Source organism: Mycetomoellerius zeteki, unplaced genomic scaffold, assembly GCF_001594055.1.
Source record: "Mycetomoellerius zeteki isolate Tzet28-1 unplaced genomic scaffold, Tzet1.0 scaffold345, whole genome shotgun sequence".
NCBI lineage: Eukaryota > Metazoa > Arthropoda > Insecta > Hymenoptera > Formicidae > Mycetomoellerius > Mycetomoellerius zeteki.
This window is the reverse complement of record NW_017257333.1, coordinates 391528-408564: the sequence shown is the minus strand read 5'-3', so window position 1 is coordinate 408564 and position 17037 is coordinate 391528. Positions and strand designations below refer to the sequence as shown.

The 17037-nt window shown below is 29.9% G+C and overlaps 2 protein-coding genes across 3 annotated transcripts; both read right to left on the bottom strand.

Moving 5' to 3' along the window:
• Positions 1-408: 408 nt before the first annotated feature.
• On the bottom strand, positions 409-9418 carry GluProRS (Glutamyl-prolyl-tRNA synthetase). 2 transcript variants are annotated; one of them, XM_018452404.1, is made up of 14 exons: positions 9282-9418; positions 8162-8341; positions 7563-7981; positions 7127-7478; positions 6882-7053; positions 6188-6589; positions 5661-6114; positions 5370-5579; positions 4184-5176; positions 2195-3964; positions 1714-2115; positions 1217-1614; positions 987-1139; positions 409-597 (listed from the first exon to the last, which is right to left on the bottom strand). In XM_018452404.1, exons 1-14 carry the CDS (start codon positions 9322-9324, stop codon positions 441-443), a joined length of 6105 nt encoding a protein of 2034 aa, XP_018307906.1. In that variant the 5' UTR covers positions 9325-9418; the 3' UTR covers positions 409-440. The 2 variants fall into 2 exon arrangements, with proteins under 2 accessions (XP_018307906.1, XP_018307905.1); XM_018452403.1 differs by having other exon boundaries at positions 2195-5176.
• A 1990-nt stretch (positions 9419-11408) lies between these two features.
• LOC108725385 (L-threonine dehydratase catabolic TdcB-like) lies at positions 11409-13599 on the bottom strand. Its single transcript, XM_018452385.1, has 4 exons — positions 13304-13599; positions 12473-12650; positions 12048-12322; positions 11409-11571 (listed from the first exon to the last, which is right to left on the bottom strand). Exons 1-4 carry the CDS (start codon positions 13597-13599, stop codon positions 11490-11492), a joined length of 831 nt encoding a protein of 276 aa, XP_018307887.1. The 3' UTR covers positions 11409-11489.
• Between the last annotated feature and the right edge of the window lie 3438 nt (positions 13600-17037).

Below are 17037 nucleotides of genomic sequence, written 5' to 3'. Positions count from 1 at the left end.
AACATTGCTATTGCTATTAATTTCGTCTAAGTGCCTTAATTATTTCATTACTTGATAACCATGTTCTTAGAAAATGTTAATATAACTATCAATAATCATAATTTCTAATCGTTCATTATGTGATTTTATATTCATAAATAAAAAAGAAAAGAGTGAGATGTCCCAAAAAGAATAAAAGTTAATAAATTAAATTAAATATACAATATACTGGAGTGGATAACAAAAATTAAATGAGAATAAACATGAGAACACAGATTTATATTATTAAATATATGCACACAATATTATTGAACAAAAGTTTATACATGCGCAATAAAAAATTGTGATCTCTCGAATTGAAGAAAAATCAACAAATCCGTAAAATTCCATATTATTCCTATATAAAAAATTGCAGAAAAATTGATTAAACGTTATACATGAGCCTTACTTTTATAGATGCATTAGTAACTACGTCCGAAAAGTGTATAAAACTTCGGCTTATTTTTGCAACTATGGTGAATACATTTTATTTCATTGAGTGGTTTTGTTATTTCTGGCTGATCAAATGGTATACACAGACTCTTGGCGCCCATTAATGATCCACTTTCTGTGCTTTCACTGTAATTAATCACAAAACCAAAAATTTAAATTAAGAGAATAAAAAAGAAAGGATTGCTATTCAATATAATTCTACGTTATTTATTTCAGCTACGTTATTTATATTTACTTTTCTTAAAACTAAATTAAATAAGTTCAGATATTTTTTTAATAAAACTACTTTACGTTTAGATTTACAAATTAGTAATAAAGAAAAAACAATTTACGATATAAATACAAAGCATTCAAATTAACGTAAATTCAAAATGTGCAAAATATAATCATTTTTTTTTTTATTTGTTTTAAATCGATATTTTGAGAATTTCCAAATGCATATTTTTTTCTTAAATAATGATAAGCAACATATATAAGCATACAAAAATTTTGTTATATATAGGAGGAAATTTTACCTTTTGTCCTCCTTACTATCTTCCTTAATCTTATCTTCACATGCCGGATCTCCGCAAAAAGGTGCCAACAATAAATTCTTTTTATTAAGCTCGGGGTTGAAATCATTCCATTTTTCTACTTGTTTAATATGCTCGTTTAACTTGCTTCTCGCTCTATAAACAAACAGATGAAATTGCATATTATTATATGTATACGTTATAATGAATGCTGAGCGATTTTTTAGCAATACCTTGATAATAATTGCTTTTGTACATCATTCAATATTGAAGTTAACGGAGTAATTATGTTATCGTTGTATATTTCGATAGCTGTTCGCTGAAAGTTATCCCTTCGTACGACTGTTACTTGATTTTTTAACAAATCCTTTGGACCCACTTCAAGCCTTATTGGCACGCCTTTCAATTCCCAGTGATTAAATTTCCATCCAGGTGTTCGATTAAGTCTACAATCACTTTTCACTCTAAATTTACCCTCTTGACCCAAATGATGAACTAACCAATCGCATTTCTTTAGAATATTTTCTTTTGTGTGTTCATCCATGTTCACGGCTATACCGCAGGGAATCACAATGATTTGTATAGGTGCTACATTCGGGGGTAATACTAAACCTCGATCATCTCCGTGTACCTAAATAAATATTTATTACAAAAGTATATATATATATATATATATATAAGATATAATTATACACTATCTATATACATGACGATGAATGATTGTACTGACCATTATCATGACTCCAATCGTTCGTGTAGTTAAACCCCATGAATTTTGATAGACAAATGTCTTTTCTTCTCGGCCCGCGATACCTTCTACTTGGATATTAAACATCTTCGAAAAGTTTTGTCCTAAATAATGGCTTGTCGCTCCCTGTATTGCGCGACCATTAATCTCAATAAACGCTTCGACGGTAGTAGTATATTCGCCACCCGCAAATTTCTCCTTTTCAGTCTTGCGACCTTTAACGACGGGCACTGCTAACAAATCCTCGTAGACCCTAGCATATAAATCTAAAATCATCAATACTTCTGCCTCCGCTTCTGCCTTAGTAGCAAACGCGGTATGGCCCTCCTGCCATAAAAATTCTCTGGTGCGTAAGAAAGGTTTGGGATCTTTAAATTCCCATCTCTGTAAACATAAATAAAATAATTGAAATGGAGTGGAATTAAAAAAGGAAAAAAATACCAATCACAATAATAGCATTTACCACAACGTTGTTCCACTGATTGAGCCTAAGTGGTAACTCGGTGTCTGACCTCAGCCATTTGGCATAAGCTGGATACATAATGGTCTCCGAGGTAGGACGTATAGCTATGGGTTCTGCCAAATCAGTTTCACCATATTTTGTCACCCACGCGACTTCCGGAGCAAAGTCTGCTATGTGCGCTTTTTCCTTTTCTAATACACTGCGAGTAACAAAGATCGGGAAGTAGCATTCTTGAACACCAGTGTCCGTTATCTCTTTGTCGATGAACTCCTTTATTATCTTCCAAATCGAGAAACTCCACGGACGAAGAATATAACATCCTGACACGTCATAATATTCAATCATTCCGCTTTTCGTAATAACTTGCGAGTACCAATCAGTAAAGTTCTCCTCCTTCTTCGCTTCCAATCCTAATCTTGTTCCTGTTTTGCTTGAATCAGAGTCTTTATTGTTCGCGGTTTTTACAACTTCTTTCTCCGACATCTTTTCAGGCTTAGGAGTATTTTGCTTTTCCTTTTTCGATGCGGCGTCCGAGTTCGCAGGTTTCCAATCTTGACCAGTTACACTTTTATAGTCACTTTTCAAATTTAAGAGAACCTTCACTTCTTGATCAATAATGCTCTTCTCAGCCTTTGAACTTTTTAGATTTCTTACTTTGTCACCCTGCTTCTTTATTTCTTCGGATATTTTCTCCGCTTCCAAAATTTCTTGATTTTCTGGTTTTATCTTGCTTTCAGCACTAGCAACTTTAGTATCAAATGGTTTCCAATCCTGACCAGTCGCATTTTTATAATCACTTTTCAAACTTAAGAGAACCTTCACTTCTTGATCAATAATGCTCTTGTCAGCTTTCGAGCTTTTTAAATGTCGTACTTTGTCGCCTTGCTTCTTTATTTCTTCGGATATTTTCTCCGCTTCCGGAATTTTTTGCTTCTCTAGCTTTGTCTTGCTTTCAGTACTAGCAACTTTAGTATCAACTGGTTTCCAATCCTGACCAGTCGCATTTTTATAATCACTTTTCAAGCTTAAGAGAACCTTCACTTCTTGATCAATAATGCTCTTGTCAGCTTTCGAACTTTTTAGATTTCGTACTTTGTCGCCTTGCTTCTTTATTTCTTCGGATATTTTCTCCGCTTCCGGAATTTTTTGGTTCTCTAGCTTTGTCTTGCTTTCAGTACTAGCAACTTTAGTATCAACTGGTTTCCAATCCTGACCAGTCGCATTTTTATAGTCACTTTTCAAACTTAAGAGAACCTTCACTTCTTGATCAATAATGCTCTTGTCAGCTTTCGAACTTTTTAGATTTCGTACTTTGTCGCCTTGCTTCTTTATTTCTTCGGATATTTTCTCCGCTTCCGAAATTTCTTGGTTCTCTAACTTTGTCTTGCTTTCAGTACTAGCAACTTTAGTATCAGCTGGTTTCCAATCTTGACCAGTTGCATTTTTATAGTCACTTTTCAATTTTAAGAGACTCTTCACTTCTTGATCAATAATGCTCTTACCAGCTTTCGAGCTTTTTAGATTTCGTACTTTATCGCCTTGCTTCTTTATTTCTTCGGATATTTTCTCCGCTTCCGAAATTTCTTGGTTCTCTAACTTCGTCTTGCTTTCAGTACTAGCAACTTTAGTATCAGCTGGTTTCCAATCTTGACCAGTTGCATTTTTATAGTCACTTTTCAATTTTAAGAGACTCTTCACTTCTTGGTCAATAATGCTCTTACCAGCTTTCGAGCTTTTTAGATTTCGTACTTTATCGCCTTGCTTCTTTATTTCTGCGGATATTTTCTCGGCTTCCGAAATTTCTTGGTTCTCTAACTTTGTCCTACTTTCAGTACTAACAACTTTAGTATCAGCTGGTTTCCAATCTTGACCAGTTGCATTTTTATAGTCACTTTTCAATTTTAAGAGACTCTTCACTTCTTGGTCAATAACGCTCTTATCAGTTTTCAAGTTTTTTAAATTTCGTACTTTATCGCCTTGCTTCTTTATTTCTTCGGATATCTTCTCTGTTTCTAAAATTTTTTTATTTTCTGACTTTGTTTCAGTGTCAGCTGGTTTCCAATCCTCACCAGTCATAATTTTATAGTCACTTTTTAATTTCAAGAGAACCTTTACTTCTTGCTCAATAATGTTCTTGTCGGCTTTCAAACTTTTTAGATTTCGTACTTCATCGCTCTGCTTTTTTAATTTTTCGGATATTAGCTTCTCTCTTGTTGTAAGATAAGCTTGAATATTTTCCGTTAGTCCAGTTGGTCCATCTATCCAATGCCTTTTGCTAAACATACATTCCTTCGCTACTCTAAGATACCGATATATGCTTTGATGAATATCCATCAAATAAGAAATATATTCTTTTGTATGACCTTGTTTCTGATATCTTTCAAATATTTCTTGTATTGCTGGATCTACTTTTTGATCTGGGTATACATTGCTTTCAGGACCATTAGGTTCAGAAGACTCAGGTTTCCAATCCTTACCATTCGCCATTGTCTTATAATGATTTTTCAAGTCTGAGAGTATTATCTCTTCTTGAACGATTCTACTCTTATCAGCTTTTAAATTCTTTAAAAATTGCACTTTATCGAATTGTGTCTTTATGGTTACAGACATGCATATCAATAGATCGTCATTGTCTGGATCTTTAAGTACCAAATTTTGCATTGACAATAGCAATAACGTTCTATAGAAGTGAGTATCTATTAATTTCTGAAAATAATCTTCCATATCAGTGTATACATATTCTTCGTTTTTCTCTTTTAAGTATAGTGGATACAACATTGAATCTGTCGAAATTCTAAGCGTTCCATTAACTGCATCATAAGGTATCATTAGTCCTAATTCTTTCATAAGACTTTGAATCTTGTCCTTCCAAGAAGGATTTAATACTTTGGTTTTATCATATTTAATTATTGCTTCTTCTATTTTTTCTAAAGGATTTCTGTATATTATATCAAGAGTTTCCACATGTTGCACTTTACTTTCCTAAAAATTTTTTTTCACTTTTGAACTCTTTTAAAAATTATAAATAATACACTTTGTAGTTGCAAAATAATATCAACTTTACTTTTCGTCATTTACATATGATAAATTATTAATATTGGCATTACAAATTGTATATTTATTATTTATAAATAATAAGATAGTAATTGTAGAAAATAAGGTATACTGATTTTACCTGTTGATTGTAAGATACCGCAGGCATCACATAAGGTGCTGTCGTATGCCCATCAGGTATATGGAACAATATAATAGGTGGTTCCCGTGTTGAATAAGAATTAGATGCATATGGAACATCACAAATGAAGAATCCCTTCCTCTGAAGCTGAATTATCTCTCCCTTCTTCACGCGTTTCAATTCTACTTCACCCAGCATTTGAATTTCTTTCTGAAATAAGAATTTTATATGCAATTAGCAATATATAACACGATTATCAGTTTATTTGTTTGTAAGTAAAAAATTCTTTACTCTTGTATTTTTGGCAACAAAGTTTTTAAAATCGTCGTCCTTGCCCAAAACCGGTACACTCATAATGTGATCAAAGTAAACAGCGTAACATTTTATTGGATTTGACTTTTCTGCATTTGGATCAGATGTAGGTACTGATTCAGCCAGCCACGTGATCTTCAAAGTATTTTTATAATTTTTGTTCTCTAGATTCAATCGTGCTTGCACATCTATTATATTGTCACCTTGTTTATTTATCTTTTGTATCATTATGTTACCCCAATTAATAAAGGTCGCATTCTGTCCCTCAATTAATCTTTCAGCATCTTCCTTTTCTATCAAAATTTTCGAGCCTACTCGCACTTGTTTGGTACCTTTAGATGAATCTTTAGGATGATTTTGCACAATCAACCATTCTTCCTTAGCATCTGTTACATTAACCGATATCAGTTCATTATAATCCAGTGCAGTATACCTAAAAATAGATATTTTTAAAAAATATCCATGTTACCATTCTATTATCAAACTCTTAATTATGCTTTCATTACCTAATCGCAACTGGATCGATGACTTTTTTGTTAAAAGCCCATATCTTGTCCCATTCCATAAAGACTACAGATCTGGAACTACCTTGTGCGATGATGAATTGTTTCAGACCCTCGACTGTCATTCCTCGTCTTAAAATGCCTCTCACTGTCGGAAAGCGTGGATCGTCCCAGCCATCGACTAGACCTTCATTTACGAACCAAGTTAATTTTCGTTTAGATAAAACCGTATGAGTCATGTTTAACCGTGAATATTCCCAAATGTACGGGCGACGCAGTCCCAAAGCCTCGATTATCCAATAAAATTGAGCATCTCTATCGTGATACTCTGTGGTTCGTAGAGTGTGAGTAACATTCTCGATAACGTCAACAATTGGACAGGCAAAATCATACGTAGGATATACTCTAATACAAACAGATAAAAATAATCTATATATTGTATATATTTATATATATATAATTCTATAAAATTGTATTTTTAAACTATACTAATATTAATATTTATATTGTATAGCAATATTATTTATATATCAGTGTATAAAATAATTTATTATAAAATATATATAACTAATTTAATTAATGTTTATCTTAACATTAACAAAGTAATAAAAAAATATTAAGATATTTTATAATTATAATTATTTCAAATTATTTTAATTAATAGTAATCTTGCTAAAATATCAAGAAATATAAATACTTGTATTTGTTTCCAGTACGTGGATGAGGTTCTAATTTGCAACGATAAATTGTAGGATCGCGCATGCATCCATTTGTTGACTGATAATCAATCTTTGCTCTGACACAATATTCTTGGCCCTTCTCGGTACCACGTTTCATTTCTTCCCACAATTTCAAATTTTCGAAAGGGGCTGTAAAGGAATGCTATTATTAGAATCGAGTCAGAAAAAAATTAATGCTTTTTTCTGAAAAATTATTATTTACAGAGATCTCGATATTCAGATTTCAATCTTTTATCCCGTTGTTCTTTCATAAGATTCGCCGGGGTACAATCCAGGTATGCTTTTCCATCCTTAATTAATGTAGTACAATACTCTTGTAATATGTCAAAATAATCCGAGGTATGCGTAAAACGGTCAGGTTTAATTTGCAGTAATTTTAAATCTTCTAATATAGCTTCCTCAAATTCTACAGTCTCCTTCGCTGGATTTGTATCATCAAATCTCATGATAAGTTGTCCTTGAAAAGCCTCGGCGTAATATTGATTTAAGAGAGCTGCTTTAGCATGACCAATGTGCAGATAGCCACTTGCTTCTGGTGGAAATCTTACCACTACCTATGGAAGTAAATGACAAAAAATGTTTTAAAGTTATAAAAGCTTAAAAATCGAACTAAACTTTATTGTACTATATGATTTTACTTTGCCCATTTCTGCTCCAGGAAGATCAATAAATTTGCCCTCTTGTTTCCTTGTTTTCGTCTGCTTGACATCAGATTTTTCTTTTTGTAGACTTATAGCTTTTGGTTTCAAAGTTGACGAACAATTTTTTGCAATCATAGATATTGCATTATTGAAAGCAGGAAGCGATTCCATATGCTTGTACCATCTAGTAATATTACAATAATCTTTTGCATATGATTTTATATATTCATGACGATGCAAAACGCAAAACACATGAATATCAGCCAATGTTAATCTTTTGGTGACCAGCCATGTCCGTGCTATTAACACATTATTCAGATAGTTCAAAAGCTCCTTGTTTATTTGTTTATTTTGCAAGACTAGGGCACAGGATATCCAATGATCGATTTCTGTCCTTTCATAAGGACAGGTACCACCTAATAATAATAAAATTATATATAATAATAAAGAATATAGATGTATTACATTCACAGCAAGATATATTTTAGTTGGTTTTGACATAATATTTAACAAAAAAAGAAGCTATATTTAATATCAATAAGATATCTAGATTTTTTATACTTAAATAACCACAAAAATATTTGCAGAGTATATACCATAAAGTAGGGGATTTATCATCCTTGCTAGACACCGGGTAATTTCATTATTATATTGTCCCAGTAATTTGTCATCTTTGTCATACAAGCAAACGTCTGACTTATCATTCCAAGTTTTGTTCCACAATATTATTATATCTTTATTATCAGATTTAATTACCTCAGCCACTACCAGCACGTCTGTAAATTTTAAATTCAGATAAATGATATAAACAAAATCATCATGTTTTTATATATTGTCTTTAATATCGTTATTATGTAATGTTAATGTTTACAAATGGAACTTAATATATTATGTCTACAGCGATAACTAATTCATCTAATAGAAAAGATAGATACTAAAAAAAATTGTTAAATGTATAATTTAAAATAATAATTATTTATTGTTATAATTAACATTACGTTGCTTTATTTCACACAAGTTAAATTACATCATTTTATATAAAATTAGATTTGATTACTATTTTACTATTACATATTTTATGCTAAATTAAACTTTATGATAAATCTGCCAGAATATCAATATCTAGATGGCTACTTAGAAGTTTTAAATATTGACGGTTAAAACAAATTAACGTTACGATGGAAGTCTCCACTTAACTAGTTTTACAACATCTATTCAACATTTATTTTCGATATTTCACAAGGAATATATATAAGTTCAAAAAAACAAGTTGGGTACCAACACAATACCAACACAATACATTATTACGTTGGTTGCAAATGATGAAATTATTGAAAGAGTTTCATTTGTTCCTCAGTGACTTATTTATTTTTCACGTTCACTTAACATAACAATGTGACACGCTAAATTGCATGGTATTATGGTCGAAGGTATCTTTATTCATTGTTTATGACAAAACATCTGGGATAATTGTCCTGAATACCCGACTTGACATTGTGATGCAACAAGCATAAGGAAGCGTCGACGAACAGGGCAATACAGAAAGTAGGATAAATATATAAACTATAAAAATAAAAAGAAAGAAAATTAATTTTAAAAAAGGGCAAATTTAAACAGTCGCTCCAATAATTATCTTGCGTTCCGAAGTAGAATGTTTTAGAAATTAAAAATAAAAATGACGTAAAATTTGAACTGGACTGATCGCATGAATTTTACCTAATACGTGATCAACTGGGTTGAGGGCGATCTTAAACGCCATTGTCTTCGCATTCACTCTAAGAGAAACAGACTCAACACATCAGCGTGAATCGATTAAGGTTAGCAATCACACCACGCATTCCATGCGGATCACAACAGCATCTACAACAAGACTAAAGCCGGAAGTCTCAAGCCGAAACTGGAGGTGCTGGAGCCTGAAAGGCCGGTAGAGGTCGCGCATGCGCAGCAATCGTATTAGGTCTGTCGCGTTACTTGCACTTTTTGCACCAAGCATCTTCGTTTTCTCTCTCTTCGACGCGCGAATATATATTTATCTCATTTTAAGTGTAAAAATTTTTGAAGATTTCAAACAACGCGAACAGACCTATAACTCGCATTCGTCGCCCGGAGTTTCCTCTTCGAATTTGAACTTCAAAAACTTTTGTATGTATATCTTAGAACATTATATATAAGGTATGTATGTACATACATCAAAAATTCCAAAATATAATTAAATACATAATATCAAATTTATATCCACTTTGAGTTATTTTTATATCACTACATGTATAAAACCGAAGCCGTTGATCGTCGACTTTAATCCTTTTTATCTTATGCTCGACGGCGCTAGCGCTACAGACGTGCTTCACTGACACTAAACTGGCTCGCTATATAAACTGGCTCGAAATTCAATTAAAAAATGTGAATTTTTAATTTTAAATAATAGAATCTTATTTTTAAGACAATAAACTATCATTTAACTATAAAAAAATTGGAAAAAAAATTCGATTTTTTAAGCCTCCAAGGTGGATTTAACCCCTTAAATATTTTGTAAATATTTTTATGATCTTAGATTGCACAGATCATAAACATTTATTATAAATATTATGAAATATTTATTGTAAATGTTGTAGTAAATGCTATATAAAAATACTTATTAATAAGACATTACCCTATAAGTCCATAATATTATTTAATATGAAGTAATATTTTAGGCATATTCTTAGAATATTAAATGTAACATTTTAATATTTTACTAAAATTATATAATATTACATGATATTCTTGAAATATTAATGGAAGGTTATATGTCCACTCCTGATAATATTATATGATTATTAAAAGTAATATTTATTTAATGTTACTGTAATATCGTATAAACATTAAAAAGTATTATACAACGCATTTACTTTAATTTGTAAAACTGTTACATCTGTTCAGTATAAGTATACGTTTAAAAACTGAAAATGATTTTGGCGTGCAGTTGTAGAACTGGATATGTACTTAAAATCATGTTGAAACGTTTTTTTAGCACAAGATACAGCATAGACTGATAAGAACTTTTCGTTACTGGATTGTGAATTCAAATTGCACAAAATTAAAAATAATTAATATTTATTAATATTTTAATAATGTTACAGGAATATTAAAATATAATACCTAGGTTTATTATATAAGTGGACATATAACCTCTATAGAATACTCCTGTAATATTAAAAAAATATTTATATTTTCGAAATATTATAATAACAATGAAAGAACAAGGGCAGTAGGAGTCAAGCGCGAAAGATGTTGCGCGGGTGTGTCTGACACTGACTGGCCAACTTATCAGAAACCGGTTTTTGAAGTATTAAGAGTAATGTTTGCGATGCGGTATCTTGTGATCAAGGTGAGCTTCCTAACCATCGGAATAATTAATTATAATTTCAAAATTTTTTGATACATTAGTTTTACATTTTCTTTATTTCGAGAATTTCAAAATTTCTTTCCCCCTTTTTTCTTTTTTACTGCATTCTTATCTGGATTTAATTCTGGCATTTATACTCTCGAGGTGAGGAAGATCACCATGACTAGTTAATAATTGTTATATTCTATGTATGTGAATTTATTAGTTATCTCTGAAGAAGGCTCAAAAATGAGCCGAAACATGTAAGCGCTTTAGTAAAATAAAGAAGTTTCACGCTACGATAGTCGTGTTATTTGCGCAACATCTCCCGCGCTTGACTCCTACTGCCCTTGTTCTTTCATTGTTTTTTTATTTATAAGGAGTCTTAGTTAGGTTGATTTATTATACGTTATTATAATAACATTATTTTAATTTTTTTAATAATATTCATGTAACATACTAGGAGCATTTTGCGCTTATAGGATGTGCGGTTCTTTTTCTGATTTATTTTAGTCGACAATATCAACTAAATATTTAGTTCGGAATATAAAGACGCTTATTCAAATGGAACCAGACTGCAAACTTGATTTATCCATGAAGTTGTTAGAATTATCCTTTTTGCCGAATAAAGGTATCAGCACACTGTCGTACACATAATTATGTTATCAAATAATATTAAATACTGCATCACACTATATTACTTTGTCACTCAGAAATAAGTTGATGTGAATTGTCTAGTGTTATCGACGTTAATTAATATATCGATTTAACTAATAATTATTTTTAGTGAGATATTAAGGATGTATTATACATTTTTTAAATATTGAAAAGTTATGAAAAAATTACAAATTATTTTAGATCGCATTTAAAAGTCATACAAAAAAAGAGCAGCGATATAGAACCTGGGTTAAAAATTATTTCGATATAAGAAGTTACTTTTTTATCTGTGTATGGATATCTATGGAAATTATAACATAAAAAAACACATTTGTGAAAACGAATATAATACATCTTTAAATAAAAATCAGCCAGTTCATGATTTATTTGTCACGAATCGTGTAAAACACTCAGGCTTAATGAATTTTAAAAAAGATAATTGAATTTATAAAAGAAATTACCTTTTTCCTTTTATTAAATCGTTCAGGTTACCAGTTAAAATTCCAGCTAAAGCGATCGCTGCGTAATAATCATTGAAGTTTTCTTTTGTTAGTAGAATATTGGCAGCTTTTTGAATAAGTGTTTCAGGTACCACAATAATCTGATCGAACAAATATGACCTTATGTCTTTAAGTAAATTAATATATCCTTCATATACATTCTGGCTTGAAATATATGTTTTATATTTTTGTCTAACATTGCTGATTAAAACATCTTGAACTGAAGTTTGGACCTCCTATTAGGATTAAGATGTTACATATAATTTACAAATTTATTTAAAATATGGATACAATTGTTTTCATGAAACAAACTACGTTTATTAGATCGAAACATAAAATTGATCACATAATAATTTACGATTATAGAAAAGCACTTATTCACTTACGATAATTTTTATATTTGAATTCCATTGTCTGATAGCCATTGCAATAGTCATGGTTACTCCACAACCATCGATCGTCGTCGGCAATATCACTGCGTCAATTGTCTTTCCAGAATCTAACTGTTCAAAAATTTCTAGGCCCAAAGTGGCTTGCCCAATAATCATGTCTGGATGATCGTTCCTATTCAAAAAATGTCACAAAGTAATTTGATCATGAAAACAATAATATAATAAGATTATAAATACGTAAAAATTAACATTTTTTAAATTAATTACTTTTCGAACAGTAGAATGAAATCTGTCACATAAAGAAAATAAAAATAATTGATGGAAATATCATATTTTAACGAGAATGTATTTTAATTAATAGCGAATTCGATTGGAATTCGCTACTAATTAAAATACATTCTTCGAATTATAAAAAAAATATAGATTTTGTTTAACAACACAATAAACTGTATTGCGAATTTTATGATTTAATATATTTTTATATTTATATTAAATACACACATACACACATTTTATACACACATTTGTTGTTAAACAAAATCTATATCTTTTTTATAATTCGAAGTACTTGTTTTTTACTTTCATACAGATTACGTCCCAGTCGACACAAATTAAAAATAACATAATATCAATATTATAATTTCGTACTTCACACTATAACTATAATGCCATGAGTTATATATATTCTAGTATTACATATATATTCTAGAATGCGAAATTATAACATTAATTATAATGAATTATGTTATTTTTTTTAGTTGGGATCAATGTACGTCTAATATGCACTAACACGCACTTAATTAAGATTTTGTTAAAATAGAGTACCCGTCAAGATAACATAAACCTTTTGTCCTGGCGGTTTGCAAAGCGATATTATGTGCTTCTACTATATTGTCACCCCGAACAATTACTGTTGCTCCCAGATATTGACACTTATCAACTATTTCCTGTGCCGTTGATTTCTGCATCACTACTGTTACTGGTATTCCAAACTTTTGTCCAAAATAACAAAGAGTTTGAGCGAAATAGCCCGTTGAGATTGCTATGACACCGTTGCGTTTCTGCTTGTCGGTTAGCTGTAGCAGAGTGTAAATCACACCACGTACTTGGATGCTATTCATATGTTGATCAATCTCTTTCTTAAAATAGACATGGACGACTATGTTTGTCAATAACGAACTCTGAATCAATCAGATTAGATTCGATTAAAAATCATCCTTAAACGATTTTTTATAAATGTTTTGTGTTATATAATACATGGATCAAAGTCATACACATATACGATATTCAATACCAGTCAAAAGTTTAGACTTATATGAAACGGTTGTAATCCAGAAAAAGACAAAAATATATAATGTACAAAAAATGTATTGCATGTAAAGACTACATTTGAACATAATTTAAACTTTTTCTTAAGAAAAATTTGTAACAAAAATAAATATTTTGTAGTAATCTGATTTTTAAGTTTTGACACAATCATACTGATAATATACCTAATACATGTACTTTTCCAGTGAGAAATGATCGTGAATCGACGTCGAATTGACGTCGAATTCGGTTATTTCTCACTAGATTCCTCTGGAACTTTTATTACAGCAACACAAATTTTTAACATCCTTTTTATTAGTTTAAATAATGTTTCCACTGGAATAGCCTCCTAGGTAGTTTTTAGAAGAGCTCAAAGAACGTTATTTCATTCTTTGGTTGGATCCAACTCTCCGACCCAGCGACTGTTTTATTATAAAGCATATATCCTAACAGCCTAAAACTTGCAGCAATATTACACATTGCAGTAATATTGCTACAAATTTTGTGTTGTTGGGGTATCATTTCCGTTATATCAAACTCGCTTTTGAACGAATAGTGGAAAATCCGGTGCGTCCAAACTTTTTTGACTGATATACAATATATAGGGTGTCCCACCCCTGGTAGCAAGCTGACGTCAAAAATAACGTCTTTTGACGTCAAAATGACGGCCTTTGACGTCAAAATGACGTGTGTTACTACCTGGGACGGGAAGGTGTTGAAACTAATCAGCTGTCATTTTCGAAGGTATTCACCCAACAATAAAATGTCTAAAATCGGGTCATAAGACGTTTTTTACGTCTAAAAGACGACTTAAAGACGTCTTATGTCACAATTTCAGACTTTGTGTTGTTTGGGCAGTTATTGAAAAAACAAAAATTGCGCTGAAAAGAGGAAAGTCTGCAATTTTTAATGAGTATAGATAAAATTTAACAAAATGTTTGTGTATCAATTATAATAATTTTATTGATCAAAAATATAATCCCAAGGAATAATTTTTTCGGAGTGAACATCATCTGAATTTGTACAAAACACAATTTTTGTTACGAAAACTCATAAAAACTTTTTCTAATATATCGTTTTTAATATTGCTAATAACTTTTTAAATAGCTGCTACTAAATCTGTTTTTCGATCTTATCTGCGGTCTTAAATATTAATCTCAGCGTTTACTTGATTTTAGCATATTTTTCATCAATAAAATTAATTGATACACAAACATTTTGTTAAACTTTATTTATACTCATTAAAACCTGCAGACTTTCCTCTTTTCAACGCAATTTTTGTTTTTTCAATAACTGAATACCTTCCCGTGGGACACCCTGTATATATATATATAAAAGTGTAAATATATATACAATAATAAATGATTTATTATAAATATATATATACATATATACTATATTTGCGAGAAACACAAGCAAATCATTATTTAAAGTAATTTATAAATTGGATTACTTTAAATAATTTATTGCATACAATTTATTTCAATCTGTAATTGGATTAATTTTAAATCACTTATTAAAATGGGAAATTATATACATTTGCATATATTTGATATTTCTTATTTTTTAATATTTTGATATATTATTAAGATATATTAAACTTGAAACTATTGAAGTTTTTAGACTTTGACAGTGAAGTATTTATATTCTTTGAACAGCCAATTTTGCTTAAAATTTGAAACAAAAAACAGTTAAATTAAGAAAGTTTTATGGAATTAATTACTTCAAAGAGTGGTGTTTTCAAAATATATTCTCTTATTTGAAATAGTGCCTGTTTGATGTTCTCAAACGAAATCTCTTTTTGGCTTAGTTTCTTTTTCTGTAAGCCCAGTTCTGCTATAAACTATAAAAAAAGTATATTAGCAAACTTATATTTTTTCATGTTTCATAATTATTACTCCGAATAGAATATTTGTAAAACAGAAGGAGAATATTATTCTCGAATTTTTTATAACTATTTTCGAAATATGGAAATATTATCATACGTACACATTGGTGTATGTTATGGAATAAGCAGGGTTGGGTAGTGCTAAATTAAAAAGATAAAAGTTAAGTTAAAAAGTTAATCAACTTTAACTTAACTTAGTTACATTTTAGACTCTTAACTTTTTAATTTAATTTAGTTACATTTTACCGGTAACTATTAACTTTTAATTTGATTTTTTTTTAATTAATCCTCAGACACAATGCAAGAGAATAATGAGTATATAATTTAGTAATTTTATATTATATAATCGTTACTTGTGAACAAAAATAACCAGATTCTTTAATAAATATGTGAGAAAGGAAAAATACGAAAAATTATGTAAAATGGTCAAAATTTTTTTTTTGGTTGTTCGTTCGGAACAATTAACTTTTCAATTACTTTTTTTATTAACTTAACTTTTAATTTAATTAATTTCATTATGGATTAACTTGTATTTTAATTAAGTTAAATTTTGAAAGCTATTAACTTTAACTTAACTTAGTTAAAAAAAATAGTTAACTTACCCAACCCTGGGAATGAGTATTTAATTTTAAAACTGATTGATTAAATTTGCAATACCCAAAAATATCTTCTGCCTGATATAATTCGTCGAAATAGTGGGACAACTATAATATAAGAAAATGGGCAGACATTCTCTTTCATTGCCTTCCTTTCCATTCTTTTTTATTTCTCAATGGACACAGATTTGGAAAATAAAAAGTTACTTGTTCGATGAAAATCACTTGATACGTAATTGCAAGTAATCTGCAGTGTCAAAGAATAACGTCAAACTTGATTTGGCTCTCGTCAGAAACTAATCTCTTCTTTGTCGAGAACAGATGTTACTTGTTATTATATTTACAACTCATCTTTCGACCTTTCTCGAAGTTTCTGTTTTTTTTTTCAATAGCTATGTCATGTTTATGATATATATATTATTAATACATATTACACGTAATTCTGCACAAATTTCTAACGAGTCTAGTTAATTAGACGGAAGTAAATAAATGACACTGTCCGATAAAATTAAAGATTTCTAGCATTGTATTTTTATAAAGAAAGCATATATATCAAATACAGAAATATTAGTATAAAAATGTTAAAAAATTATTTTAGTGTCGAGTACTTGGTTGAGACATCGTTGTTAAAGTTGTCCACAAGTCATATCGGGAAAAAATATTTTATATAATTATATTAAATTATTATATTACATTATATATAAAATTATTAAATTATATAAATTATATTAAATTAATTATTATATTACATTATATATATATATTAT